This window comes from Psammomys obesus, unplaced genomic scaffold (assembly GCF_907164565.1).
Source record: "Psammomys obesus unplaced genomic scaffold, mPsaObe1.curated_primary_1811, whole genome shotgun sequence".
Taxonomy (NCBI): domain Eukaryota; kingdom Metazoa; phylum Chordata; class Mammalia; order Rodentia; family Muridae; genus Psammomys; species Psammomys obesus.
The window spans coordinates 1,481,474-1,497,093 of NW_026596155.1; the positions used below are offsets into that span (position 1 = coordinate 1,481,474).

General features: G+C 40.7%; 1 protein-coding gene across 5 annotated transcripts in view; it reads left to right on the top strand.

Annotated features, from left to right (window-relative positions):
- Positions 1 to 15,620, top strand: part of Mapk10 (mitogen-activated protein kinase 10) — a 273,729-nt gene that overhangs the window by 129,967 nt on the left and 128,142 nt on the right. For 3 of the 5 annotated variants that reach the window (XM_055594495.1, XM_055594494.1, XM_055594498.1), the window contains one exon: positions 8,797 to 8,868. The exons of 1 other annotated variant lie outside the window; for it this stretch is intronic. In XM_055594495.1, coding sequence (XP_055450470.1) covers positions 8,803 to 8,868 — 66 coding nt within the window. In that variant the 5' untranslated portion in view covers positions 8,797 to 8,802. Of the gene's footprint in view, positions 1 to 8,796; positions 8,896 to 15,620 lie in introns of those variants that run through there. One more of the 5 variants, XM_055594497.1, reaches the window with a different exon arrangement.

The window sequence follows — 15,620 nt, forward strand, 5'->3', positions numbered from 1 at the left end:
TTCATTCCAATTCAGCTGCTAAGTGACTGGAAGATAAAGTGACCTCTGAATACATTCTTCTCATTACAGTGTTAGGTTTTCCACATCGTTTAAGGGATGGATTTGTCCATGTAGGTTCATCACCTCTGTAGGATGCAAGTTGACATTTCACCTAATTAATAGTCCCTGTTGCCCTAGTTATTCTGAAGATGCATAATTAAAGCAATAATATACTTGTTCAGTGGAATTAAGATTTAATTTTGCCTTTTAAATTAAATGCCTAAAGTTCTATTTCTTTTTCCTGCTTAAAGCTTAATATTATGCCATTCTGTGTTACAAAAAAATTTTAAAAATCAATTTGATTTCTAAATAAGGCAAATAAGACATTATTTAATGAAAAATTTGAACTTTTAGAACTTTAAAATAAATCTTTATACACACAATATCTTCATTTAATAAGAATTCCTTAAAGGCATTAATTTTGGCTTTTAAACTTTGACTTATTTATTTTTGCACACGGAGTCCCCATTACAGTCACTAACACAGAATGGATCCTGATAAATATTTATAGGGTGCATTTTTTTTACTGATTAATGTGGTGAAATTAGAATAGGTTTTAATACCATAAATAATTATATATATACATATATATATATATGTAATTTGATCAAAAATAAAAATGATTTTGGGGTCAATACTTTGCTGTTTTTAGTCTTTGGGGCTGACAGAGTGCTTCCATTGCCTTGATGATTTAATGTGCTAATTATTTATCTATGAGGCTGTTATCTATAAAAGAGATCTGGAGTTCACTATGCACAGACCACTGTGCTTCAGCATTTCCAAATGTAACCTTTTAGAATAGAGAAAAAGCCATTTTTGTCTTTTGTAACTATTCAGAGAAAAAGACCATGGTGCTGAGGCTGCTTCCTTTCTGTATAATGAGAGCTGTGGAGTGAGTACATATACTTTATTTCAGTCTTGAGAAACTGAACTGAGTTGATTGTTGGTAGGTGTGCTGGTTAACGTTTTTTTAACTTGTTACAAACTGGAGTCACTTGAGAAACCTCAGTTGGGAACTGGTTCCACCAGACTGGCTTGCAGACACATCTACAGGTGCATTTTCTTGATTAATGATGGATGTGGGGGGGACCAGCTCACAGTGGGCAGGTGGTCCTGGAATGGAGAAGAAAGCAGGCTAAGCAAGCTGTGAGGAGCAAGCCAGTGAGCAGTGCTCTGCCATGGCCTCTGCTTTAGTTCCTGCCCATGGGCTCCTACTTGATTTCCTGCCCTGACTTCCTTCAGCAATGGACTGTTAACTTGGATGTGTAAGCCGAATAAAACCTTTCCTCCTGAAGCTGGTTTCAGTCAGTGTTTTATCACAGCCATGAAAAGCAAACTAGGACAGTGGACCTAATGACAAACACATTACAAACGAAGGAAAAGGTTTAGCTTAGCAACTTAGCGAAGGCACTGGGCTCTGTGACAGTACAAAAGACTGACTCGCTGTTATCTGTCGAGCCGGCCCAAGAAATATTTTAACTATATGTGTCATATGAATGATGAAAATTTATTAGAGCTAGCATCTTACACACTTCTGACACTGGCTGTTATCTGAAATGATTTATTCTAGGAAATTTACATAATTATATCACTGGTCAAAGTGGTTTGCGCTTGTTATGTCTGTTACACTGAATTAGTTGAGGGAAGTTTGCTGGTATTTGAGATGAAATACTTCAATTTCATTTGTTTTTAATATTATTTTTCATTTACAGATTATGATGGTGTGCAATTATGAGGTACAGCATGATGTTTTTCTTCCGTTGTTTTAAGATAGTATTTACTCGCAGTCCTTGCTAGCTTTGAACTCACAGTCCTTTTGTGTGTTACTGAAGGCATGCATCACTATGTCTTCCTTATGGTGTGATGTTAAGATATGGGTTCACAATGTGGAATGGCTTACTGAAGTTAAAATTACACATAAATCACTAATTTACCTAAAATTTTTGCTGCTGAAATAGTTGAAATTTACTTTTTATTAAAAAAAAAAACCCTGTAGAAAGTTGACTATACTCAGCCTGCCGTGTGATAAATCCCAAGGAGTAGGATCATATCCTACTCTTGATTTTTGCAGAACCTACAATTTACCAAAAACACTCATTGGAGAAAAGGCTGCATTTTTAACAAATGGTGCTTGGACAACAGATATCTATACCTAGATAAAACAAGTCATTTTCTATCATTTTACATAAAAACAACAACAACAACAAAACAACTGCACTAAGAACCCCAGTGTAAGCTCTAATACACTTAAACTGCTTGAAGAACTATTAGAAAGGACCTGTTTAGACACTGGCACAGATAAAGGCTTTCTGAATTGACCAGGTGCTCAGGAAATAAAGCCAACACTTGACAGATATGACCACTCTTACTTGGTGGTCATGGACGACTCTTAATGTCATCCTATTAGTTAATTTTTATCTTTTATTTACTTTGCTTTTGTAATCAGACCTCCCCCAGATTTTTACCCAGAACAAAACTATAGAACTTTTACCCATTTTAAAAAAAGTCTTTAGTGCTCATTGAGTCTATTTTGGTATCATTACATGGTATTGGACAGGGTCCAAATAAATTCTGTGTGTGACTATTCAGTTTTTCCAACATCATTTATTGATGATATTATACAATATGCATTCTTGGTACTTTTGTTAAAATCAATCAACTGAGAGAGAAATGTCAAGTTATTTATAAAGAAATTCTATAGAAGAGCAGCCTACTTCTTGGCAAAAACCCTAAAGGCTAAGAGAACTTTGAATGGAGCACTTTAAATTCAGAAAGAAAATAACTGCCAGTCAAGATTCCTTTATCTCCGGCAAAGCTTTCCTTTAGAATCAGAGGAGAGAGGGAGGCTTCCTAAGATAGCCATAAACAGGAGTGGTTTATGAGCAGTGAAACCGCAAAGCATAAGATATTTAGGGTCCCTAGACAGACAAGAAGGGAAATGTACATGATCACAAGAATTTGGGAAATAATAACTCTCACTAGAAAGAAAGAAATATGTCTGAATTACGAAAGTATAAAATAACAAATAAAAAAAAGCAATCCTAAAAATAAAAGAGAAAAAAGAGTTTTCAAAATAAACAACAGCAGCAGAAGCCCATCAAGGAACCAGAATCATCACATACTTTTAATAGTCTACATGTAAATGGTGCTAAATGGCTGATTTCATTTGAAACAAACAGAAACAATAATGAATGGGTCAGCTGTTTTCTGTGTGTATGAAACTCATGTCTCTGGCAAAGGTATATATGGATCACAGTAAAACAGAAATGACATTCCAAGCAAATGAAATGTGAATGTAGGCAAGAGTAGCCATACTTTTATCTGACAAAGCACATTTCAGTCAAAATTAGTCAGAAGTCATAATGTTGCTATATGTTAAATAAAAGAAACAATCCATCAAGAAGTTATAATGACAAAAGTCTATGTACAGTAAACATTAATGCGCCCAAATTTCAAACATTAATGGGCACTTGGGGACAGATAAATTCAAGTACAATAGTGAGTGGGGTGGTTTGAATAAGAATGACTCCTCCAGGCTCATATATTTGAATGCCTAGTCACCAGGGAGCGGTGCTATTTGGAAGGATTAAAAGGATTAGGAGGTGTGGCTTTGTGGTAGGAAGTGTGTCACTGGGGGTGGGCTTTGAGGTTTCAAAAGCCCATACTAGGCTGAGCACTTCTTTCTCTGCCTAAGGATCAAGATGCAGTTCTTAGCTGCTGCGCCAGCACCTCCCTGCAAACTGCCATGCTCCCTGCCTTGATGTATTAATCCTCTGAAACTGGGAGCAAGCCCCAAATAAATGCTTTCTTTTATAGTAGTTGCTTGGGTTATGATTTCTCTTCATAGCAACAGGACACTGACTAATACAGTGGGTAATTACTAAATTCTGTTTTTTATTCAACAATCACAAGAATTTTTTTACTTTTAATAAATAAATATTAGATTATTTTCAATTTACAGTGTTTATTCAAGTTACATATTGAAGAAAATTTTTTATACTATTATTTTTTAAAAAAACATAATTTTGGTTAAAGGTTTGCTCCTTTACCTATATGTTCATAAAAGGGATTGAACTACAATTTTGTCTTTTTTTTTTTTTTTTTTTTACTGTCTTTGTATGAAGAGCAATCTCAGAAAGTCATTAGGAGAATTTCTTATCTTTTTGTACTTTTATAATAGTTTTCATAAAAAGAAAGGGATACCCTGAGTTCCTTATGATTAAACATTTTATGCTTGATTTATCTTTACTGGTAGAGGTGAGTACCAATATCTTACTACAATGGTAAGATTTTAACTTCTGTTTGTGGTGTCATGATTCTCTTAACCTCTGTTTTATGTTTTAGAGCAGTCCTATCAGATCTATACATTTCCTAGTGAAGTTCCCTTTAATGATTAATGTAATGTAGCTTTTCCCTTATATGCTCTTTTGTCAATAATATCGGACACAAACTCTGATTAATGTGTTTGCTGTATATGTTCCACAGGTCAAAAACACCTTTCATTTTATTACTATTTAGTTGTGACAGCCTATAGCTTATTTTTTTTTTTTTTTTTACTATATTTAATGTGATAGTGGCTGACTTTTATTTTTTATTTATTTGACTTCTCTTCAGCTTTTACTGTCATAGTTGGTGTTGATTTCTTCTTGACTGTACCCTGATAGTTCCTACCTTCCAGAACTGAGGCTAGAACACTGAAATGGCTGGGATTGGGGTTCGGGGCTGTATATCAGGCTCACTTATCACCTATATAGCACTTGGTGACCTGAGCACACACCGTAGGCCACACTAAAGCTTTCTGCTTATGGAAAGAGGAATCAATCGAGAGATGATTTTAGTGCGATTTCTTCGGTAGAGATGAAAGAAGGAAAGCAAAGACCAATCTGTTTGGTGGACCAGTGAGTTTTTATTGGGGTTCCTCACAGGACCATGGGTGAGGGCCTACTTATAGGAGCGGGAATGACGCTGAAGCAGCTGCATCATGGAAAATCCACAGCCGTGGAGAAGATCCTCTGACCTACAGTTAGCTGCCTGATGCTGGAAAGAGAACTGTAGCTTCTGTGAGCTGCCATCTCTGTCGGCGTTCCAGTCTCAGGAATCCCCTCCCTTAGAGAGACTGTTTCAATCAGAAGGAAACCCACACTGCTGGAGCTCCTCCAGGCCAGGAACAGCAGCACTGCAGAAGGGCAAGGGGAAGTGAAGACTTCCTTCATCCTCAGTATGAGCAAAGCCCAAAGCAAACCACAAGCTATCACATTCAACAAGCTAATACATCAGTCCATAGGATATATGCCTGAGTTTCTGCAATAAGCTTTTGGGAAATGAACCAGCCAGAGTTGCATAAAATAAGAAGGGATTTTAAGAACATAAAATAAGAAAGTACTGAAGAAGGAACTTTACAATATATCGGCCCATCGTATAAAGCACAGAATATTTCTGAGAGGAGTTGCAAAACAAAAATGAGTCCACATATTATAGCTGTACGTCAAAACACCTCCAAGTTTCTGGGATGTGCACAGTTTCTACATTTATTTCCTAAATGAAACCAGCTCCATTTTATTCAGTGTTTGAAGACATTTGGGGATGCTGACAATGGCTACTTTAAAAGTCCATTCCACCATCACATCAAACTGTGCTAAGCAATACAATTTACCTCTTCATTGTTCTGTCAGTGGATATTTTTCCACAGTTCAGTTTTTGTTATTTATTTTACTGTTGCAGTGATGTTGGTGTGAATTCTCTTGTGCATGTAACCTGAGGGAAAAGCATAATGGTTCCTCTAGAATGTGTGTAGATATGGATTTGTTGGCTTATACACTGCACATAATTTTAGCAAGCAATTCTGTGTCTCCTGCCCAGCTCTCCTTGTAAATACTGAAAAATCTCATTCTTTTCCATTTCTGATCATTTGATTGGAATCAAATATGATGTCACCATGGTTTTATTTTATATGCCATATATTTATGGACATTTTTTTCTATGAAGAGTTTTAAAACTGTTTAGCTCATTTTTCTACTGGATTCTCTGAGTTTTTCTTGATTCTTTTAAAAGTAATCTATCTAGATTCAGGATAAATTTTCCATTGGTTGTGTGTTTTAAATACTTTTCCAGACTTGTGGCCTACTTTAAACAAAACTCCATTAGATCTTTTCAAAAGCGGACTTAGTAAATATATATAGTTTAGCAATAATTGCCTTTATATTTTAGCATATCTGCATACTGTTTATGCTTCCTTATATATCCTTCTGTAATATTTTCAATTTCTAATATTTAAAATTTGACCCTTTCTGAAGTTTTAACCTTATTTGGATTTTTTTTCTCTATAACATGAGTTAGGAATGAAGACTTCTAGAGAATCTGAGATATATCCTTGTCTGCGAGCTTCTAAGATAGGCTTCCATCATTTCCTAGGTAATGGCAGATAACACAAGGTTCTTGGATCCAATACCGGTTCTTTGCTGCTCACAGCAATGCATCAGCCAGAAGCTAGTGCCAACGCCCAGAACAGCTGCTTTGCCCTGGTTCCCACAGAGTGATGGGAGGCAGGCTGGAAAACTGTTACATTGCAGAGGAACGTTGAGCCTAGGAACTCTGCGTCCTTCATAAGGGATGGGAAGCAAGCCTAACTCGTGTCCAAGGCACTCACCAGCTTTTAGTATACTGGAGCGTGCTTGGATTGCCTATTTGGTCTAAGAGGAAGATTTATCTTTCAAGCATGCTGAATTTATCTTTCAAGCATGTCTGCTATACAACCTTCCTTGAGACTGGAAGAGAAGCAGCCAAGGTTTCTGTTTGCAAAACACACTCAAGTGCAAAAAAGAGTCCCATGCAGGACTGTTTTCTTCCAATAGAAGTTGGCTTTTATTCTTACGTGGGTGACCAGGGTCTCATTCGTGATTCAACACACAGTTTCACATTTCCCCACATGTCTACAATGTAGACCTTAAGATAATTTGGTCTCCGGATCTCTAGAGAATCTGCCTCCTTCTAGGTTCTTCATTCTATTTATGTATGCTCAAAGTTCTACACTAATCTTGTACTTTCTTCTACACTAGCATATTTCTCTCTCCCACACACAAACAAGTGCCCAAACTGTTCTTTATTCATGGGTGTTTACTTTTTTTTTTTTTTTTAATCCTTTTACTCTTCCTTATATGGAAGATAGATGCATGTCAAAGCTCAATACTAAACATGATTCTAGCAACTCAGATCTTGCTTTTGGGATCTTGCTTCCTCATGAAGTTGCTGTAAAATTTTCTGCAGCAAGGCTTTTGCAGTTAGCCCCAGTGTCACTCCCCACCCAGGTACATGGAAGCTTGCTTCCTGTGCTCTGCCTATTCCGGTTAAAACCTGATGTTCCTGTTGGAGAGGGCTAAGCAGCAGCACCGGCTTATGTGCGTCTCTGTGCCCCCTCCACACTGTTCTCAGCTCTCAGAACCTTTCCTGCCCCCTTTGAGCAGCTTAGCTGTGTGTCTTGAAATCTTTTATGTCTCTCATCTAACATTTTTTAAGGAGTTTTTACATCAGAGCCATTTTTGGGATACCCAATCAATCCCATGCCAGAAAACAAAGTCTTACACCTATACTCGCTTTTAAATCCTTTGATCTCGCAGGATGTTGTCTTGCATGCAATGATGTTAAAAATGTGTTTAATTAAATGGGTGAGGCTGCCGGCTTCTGCGGCTGCTGTTTTGTTTCTGAGGAATCTAGGTCCTCATTTGCCATAGCCTTAACGTTCTCTTCCATTCGGAACCTTGCAGAATTGTTAAATATCTCAAACTCACAGAAAATAGTAAAATTAAAAAATTTAGTTCTCACCAAGATCGAACTGTTATTAGGAGGGTGCCCCCTTTTTGTTCTGTGGTTATATTACTTACTTTATTATTTTGCATATCTTAAGTTTTAAAAAGTGAGCTTCCACCTTGCTTCCGACAAAACATCATGTTTGACAATTTTATCTGTATTTATGCACTCACCTCTAATCCAGCCTTTTCTAGAATTATATTAGACATTTTAGTTCCCTTATTAGCATTGTGTCAGTTTCCCAACACCTAGATAACACACCCGAGCATAACAATTTAATGGGGATACGTATTTGTCTCACGGTTTCGGAGGTGTTAGCTTGTGGGTCCGTGCTGTGGGAGAGCATCGTGTCGGGAGCATGTGGTGGACAGGGAGGCAGAGCAAGCGAGCAAGCGAGGGACAGGGAACAAGCACAGCCCTGCAGAGCAGCCCCGCCTCCCTGAGCGTCCAGGCTTCTGAGCAGTCCATTCAGCTGTGGTTCCATCGATGGGCCTATCCAGTTATTAGGGTTGTGCCATCTGGCCCAGTGACCTGACGATCAAGCCTCCAGCACCCGAGTCTGCAGTGAGCATGTAGTTCTGAACCATAATACACATCAGTTCTACAGCAAGCTTCCATACATGTCCTCTTGAGCATATGTGTTGCCTAGCATTGAAAGTGTTACAGAAATTTTGTATTTGGCCTTAGCTTATTAGGAATATCCAGTTTATTATATCCAATCTATATGATTATGATGACATTGATCATTATAGCTGGCAAAATATGTGAAGCACGTTGCATTAGGTAATATTTATAATTTGTGAAAAGTGCCTATAACAGATACGGGCGAGAACTCTGGTGCCTATGTGCTACTCGTGATCTCCTGCGTATAACTCAGATGAGGATGAAGTCTAAATGATTAAGTGGTTAAAAGTTAGTGACTTGGAAACTCACCCCCGATTTTGTTCCCTGTAGGTATTTATGAGCCTCCATTTCTTGTACTACTGCAGTGAACCAACCTTGGATGTGAAAATTGCCTTTTGTCAGGTGTGTGTTCCTTACAGGTAAAACAAGGTACAGTACACTCCCTTGTATTTCACTTTTACCATTCCGTTTTCATATGTGCCACACCACGGTTATTCTTTATGTAGCAATAAAAGCCGTTTGGAAAGTATGGCGCAGTGATAAGAGTAGGTTTTATTTTATCCCTTTCTAGTCCATTCAGGTAAGCTTAGAAATGGAGAAAAATTTCTGAATGCTTTTATAATTAATTAACCTATAAAGTGATTTACAGTCAGATTTCAATTTTACTTCAAGTTTTTAGTGCTCCCGCCCACATCCTTGGGATGCAGCATTGATAAAGCACCAGGAATCTGCATTGCGCTCCCCTTTTCTAAGGGATGAGGGGTCCCAAGTGCAGCTGCCAGGTTCCCATTGCAGCCCTCATGTTTACTGGTAAGCACTTGCTGGAGATCTGGTGAGGGATTGTGAGCTACCACATTCCCAGGTCGAGCAGAGAGCTGCGAGTCTGTCTCTGTGCGCTGCTGACTGCTTTTCCTCACTGAGCTGAGCTGTGAACTGAGCCAGGAGCCCACTGAAAGCAGGTGGGCGAGGCAACTGCCCTCATCTGTAATTTTACACAACCCTCTCCGATGCGAAGGGAGCACTGGTTTGCCTGACTTAGTCTATATGGTTCTCGCTCTCCCTGAACATGAGTAGGATTCCTCAGGCAAAGAGGTGCTTGCTCCGCATTCTCAGACTTGCTGTTGGCCTCTCCTCATTTACCTCCCACTTTATAGGGCTTGGGGCTCAAGCCTTTAGATGGGGTTTCTTCTCTAACAAGAGCTGTGGATGCAGAGACTGTAGTTGGAAATGCTGAGGTACCATTTAGAAGTCACTTGCTTGCCAGTGTGAGCGAATTCCCCAACGTTTCTGTGCCTCAGTTTCCTGATTTGTAAAAGTTGAAAGCAATAGCATCTGCCTCTGAACTGAAGGAATTTTCACTTGCAGACCATTGAAAACAGTGCTGGCAAGTGCTAACTTAGTAGGAGAGTCTCTGAGTTTCTATTCACTCTCCAGGCATGCCTGTCCCACAGAGCTCTTACTCTCCATGCGCTCCTGTATGCAAGCGTTCTGAACATGACCATGATCTTGAGAACTCACACAGTTGTGTCTCTAAGCCACACTCATGCACAAAACTGCCTGGTTCCACATCTCCAATTACATGTCATGAAAGCATGCCCAACTATACCAATCCCAGGCCAACCTCCCATGGGTGCCATAGTGTAAACCTGTAACCCCCAGCAGTAGGAAGGAGGAGGCAGGTGGCCCGAGAGTTCACCGTTGGCCTGAACCACATAAGGAACTTTTCTCGGAGACAACAAAACAGCAGATCTTGTCTACATTATTCCTTTCGCCATTGCCTTTGTTCTAATGCAGGAAATGCTGACGCCATCTTTCCAGTTGGAACCAAGCTATGGGGTCATATTATGAGCCACCCCTCACATCCAATGTATCATCACACTCTATTGAGTTTAACTCAACCATTTCTCAACTACCACTTTGACTCAAGACAGCCTCTCTCTTGTCTGAATTACTGTAAAAGCTCCTTGCCTCTGTCCAGCTCTACATAATCTAGCCTCAAAACACCAGTGAGAGTGGCCTTTGAGTTCTGAATGACCATGTTACTATAAACAAGACAAAGCTTATCACAATCTTTCGATGTCTTCGAATCTCATAATATAGGACCCCAAACCCTCATTCTAAAGACTTTATTATCTAGCACCCTAAAAACCCGCTCCCCTGAGATTCTCCACTACCCATCCAATTTCCCTGCCTTTCTTTCCCCCTTGACCACACCTACCTTATTTGACTTACTATGTATGTGGCTGTTGTGATAAGTTATTTCTCCCTTCCCGCCAGAAACATTTTTCAGGGTCTTCCTGGAACCAGGCCACACAAGCTCACAGAGACAACTGCACTTCTCTTCTAACTCCTGTACTCAGTGATGTCACTGTGGTAGCCCAAGATGTCCTGCCAGGAGGTTTTACACAAGAATGAGCTAATATGATGATATCTCCTCCATACCTTTTTCTCCCTGTAGAGGAATTTTAATCCAGCAACATGGCTGCTCTGTCAAGGGATCACATCCAAAGATCTTCTAGGTCTATGTGATCCAGCTGGAATGCAGACACACTCTGTATTACAGTAGGATCTGGCCAGAATACAGGCATGCCCTTAGTACATACCTTCAAACACAAACAAGGAAAGCAGGCTTATTTTACAGAAGGAGGCAGGCATGTTTGAAGGTGAGGTCTAGTTGAGGGGCAGACAAAGTGATGAATCAGAAGAAGATTTGACGGAATGAGTAAGAGGTAGGATACGCCCAACTCTCACAAGAACAGGACAGGAAAGAGAGGCTACTTAATAGTAGTACAGGGAGAGAATGGGGGTAGGGTAGTAGTGTGTGAGGCAATTTTACTGGGAGTTTTGTAAAGACAGCTGCAGAGAGAATGAGCCAGAGAATGAAAAGGAACCAGAAGATTAGAACATATTGCCAGAGTGATGTTGAGGCCGAGCAGAGCAATTTAGTCAGAAGCTGAGAGAGAAGCCAGATTGAATCAGTCAGTTTGGAGAGGAGTTTGGGCCAGAATAGTCAGCTCAGAGTTCAGAAGGAGCTAGAAAGTATGAGTTTATTTAGCAGTACGTCTCAGAGGCTGAAACACTCTAGGCCTACAAAAGCAGACGGAAGCTGAAGCCTTCAAGGTTCAGGTTTGCAGAATGTTAGATTGTACAGAGGCTAGAAGCTTCCAGGCCTAGGCCTAGGGATAGAACAGAGAAGGAAATGATCTCGGTTCAGCCCAAGCTGTGTATTCATACATGTTGGGTATGGCTCTCATCTCATCCCTTCATCAGAGGAAATATCATTTAAATCTCTCCACTGGTCTCAACACTTCTGAGCATACTGTAGAGGAACTTCAGTTCAGAACATGGCTGCTCTGGCAAGAGATCATATCCAAAGACCTTCTGTGTCTGTGTGATCTGGCTGGAAAAATAGAAATAAAAACAACAACACACCTTTAATCCAGGAGACAGAGGCAAGCAGATCTGAGTTCAAGGCCGGTCTGGTGTAGAGCAAGTTTCAGGTAAAGAAAAGCTTAGGTCCAGGTGTAGTGGTACAAACCTTTAATGCCAAACAATGAAGGTAAAGTTAGTTTGTAGAAGGAAGCAGCCATGTTTAAAAGTGATGTCTAACTGAGTGGCAGAAACAGTGACGAATCAGAGAAGATTTTGATAGAATAGGATACAGCCAACTCGGCCAGGTTCAGCTGAGAGGATGTTCCACTTTGTGAATAAAAGAAACCCAAGTGGAGCTGGAGAGATGGCTCAATGGTGAAGAACACTGACTGCTCTTCCAGAGGTTCTGAGTTCAATTCCCAGCACCCAGGTGGTGACTCACAACCATCTATAATGGGGTCTGATACCCTCTTCTTGTGTGCAGGTGTACATGTAGATAGAGTTCTCATACACATAAATAAATAAAGCTTAAAAAGAAAAGAAACATGAAAATTCTGCTTTTGGAGCTCTGCTGTTCAGTGAATGAAAAAGGACTTGAACAGTGATGATGAGCTGAAACCCCCCTCCCACCTGCTGACATCTGCGATACTTCTCACTTTTGGGGGTGTTGCTATCTGGGATACAGGGGTATCCTGGGCCCACACAGGGGTCCGTACAAGGCTGGGGAACTTCAGCTTTGGTTCTCAATCTCAATTTATGTTGGTCCAGCAAAGTAAAAGGAAAGACAGCAGAGAAATGCTGTGTCCCAAGTAGGAATTTACTTTCTTGCCTTTGAAATCTAACTTCTCAGCATCTCACCTCTTAGAAGATGCACTCCCAGACTCAGTCATGTTTTCACTGTTTTACTAACCACAGCCATCATCAATCTAATCTAACAGCTTTATCTAATCATTATTGACTCTCTAAATGTGTACTGATATCTAAATCTCTCCTGAATAATTTTAAATGATTTCCTGACCTGGAGAGTCTGAGCCTCTGGAGTTAATAGTCAGTTAACTGGGCCTGCAGGGATGGTCAGCCAAAACAGCAGTCAGTCACAAGTGTGGGGACCTGAGTTCAATACTCAGAACCCACATGAACCAGGCACAGTGGCCTGTGCTTAGAGGTTGAGCCTTGGTAAGAAGAGAGGAGGAGACAGCTGGGTCCTGACAACCACTGAGCACCGGCCAGGCCAACCCAGGGAGCCCAGGTGAGTGACCCAGTGTGAAAACCCTGAAGACCAATACCCCGAGGTGCCCTCTGACCTCCACATGGATGCACACACCAGGCACAGTGCACCCCATCTACAGGCCCAATGCACACAAGTTAGTTATCAAGAAGTCACCAGTTTAAGCAGCCCAGGAGACGAAGGGGCTGAGCTGAGCTTTCCTACCTTCTGACTATTCCACTGAAAGGCTTATGCTTTGTGTCAATGAGATATTCATTAACTTGCTGATTGCTGATTGAGATTGATTCCATCCTGTATTCAACACACCTTACAGATATTTTAATTAGCTTAATTTACTCATTCTGCTTTATATGCATACGGTATCATTTTATAGTCCATAAATACAAACAATTGTAATCGGTCAGTGTCTAATATAAGGTAAAAATGAAAAAAATGACAAAGATTCCTTTCTTCATTTTGTCTGCACAACCCCAAGTTTTTTGAACTTGGAGCTGAATTATGATTTTTATTTTGAGTGTGAGGGCTTAACGATTCTGCAAACCCTAATGTACACAGTTTTTATAATCTGTTTTTAAAGGCTTACTTTTATTAGAAAGAGAGAGAAAGAGAGACTATGAATGAGAGACTATATGCTGCCATTTGTGAGTGCTGGGGTATGATGGCTGTGAATCATCTTGGGTGCCAAGAACTAAACTCCAGCCCTCTGCCAGGGCAGGGAGTGTTCATAACCTCTGAGCTGTCTCTCCCCAGCCATTCTCAGGTTTTATTTTTAGTCAACACATAACATTTAAAAAAGTGTAAGCAGTACAGTGAGATGCTTTGGGACATGTATGTAATCACTGACCTGGGATACTTTCCACAGCCGTCACTCGGAATACTCACTCATTCTCTCCTCCGAAGCACCTACCATAAACGTCTTAATAACTTCTCTCGGGATGCAGTATTTTGATTAGGAACAAAATTAACACAAAATTTGAGAAACAGTTACTAATCGCCATGAGGGAAAGGAAAGGTCTTCTCATGAATGTTTAGAATATGTGCTGCATGCAGCACAACTAGAGATAAGGGTTACACAAGGCAGAGGAGCATGATACTAGTAAGAGCCCCAGACACCAGATTTGTAGCTGCAAGGTTAGCTGTTCACTTTGGTAGGATTCAGCTTGTTTTGGACAGTCTTTTACCAGGCTGTCTCTTTTCCTACCTACAATTCTCTTTGGTAGCTGTCCTATGGTGTCTGGTATCCCCAATATCTTAGGGTCGCTATGCAACTCAATCTTAACCATCACAGCTTAATAGAACGACGGCTCAAAGCTTTCTTTCAGGGAATCTGTTCCCGCCACATACTGCCTGGCCTCAAGCGGCTTCCTGGAACTTGCATTCAAGCTTCCACGAGCCCATAACTGCTGCGCTTTGTGCAAGCACACTGTGTTGACTGCCCTGCCGCCAGCTCGAGGCATAGTCTGGCCCTTTTTTACCAGAGCTTTTGCAGACACTGGCGTCTGGACTTGGGAAACATCCCTAGAAAGTTATTGCCCAACAGGAAATCCTGTCAGCAACATTCTCAGCTCAGACTCTTGTTTAAGTAGCTTTGCATTTTCTGTTGGAGCCTTGGATAGGTGGAATGATTCCCTCACAACACCTTTCCTATTTTCCATGGAAAGCACGTGCTTCCTCGGAAATGATTATAGCTACTCTCATCGCATCTGCTTTGTCTATACTTCTGCTCTTCCTCACACCTTTTTGCTCGCCAAACCGTACGATTTCCATATCTTTCTGTTATCCACCCTAGAGCTGGCATCAAGAAATGGGCAGTAACCACACCGCAGCCTGGTGTACGATCTGCTGATGTTTCCTCCATCAGTTTATTTTGAACTGAGTTTCACTTAGATTTTCAGGGTGTGGTCAGCATGAACAGCCTCTAGCTAGTTCTCAAGAGTCCTTGCTTCCCACTGAAACCTCAGGAGACGAGCTCCCCTGCCCACATTCCTCCCAGCATTCTGGTCCCCCACCAGAACGGCCCACCAAGCTCTGCTTGGAGCAGGGTTCTCAGCCTTCCTAACACTGTGACCTTCTAATACAGTTCCTCATGCTGTGGTGACCCCACCCCCCCACCAACCATAACATTGTTTTCATGGCTACTTCATAACTGTAATTGCTACTGTTATGAATCATAATAAATACATGATATGCAGAATATTGATATGGGATCCCCTGTGAGAACTGTAACCCACAAACTGAGAGCCACTGGCTCATAGCTTTCCAGACTTTCTCCTGCTTTGGGTTTCTAGTTCCTTTGCATTCCTTCCCTAATCAGTTCCAAAGCCTGTCGTCCTCACGTCCCAACTCCTTACAGCAACAGTCCCTCCCAGTCCTGGGTTCCAGTTTTCTGTAGGAGTTACTTTCTCCTTGATGTGACAGCATGTCCGACAGAAGCAACTCAAGGCAGGAAGGGCTTGCCTTGGCTCATGTCTCTTGGGGATGGGAGCTATCAAAGCATGATGGGAACAGCAGACAGAACAGGTGGTTATGCCACATTGTATTCCTGGTCAAAAAG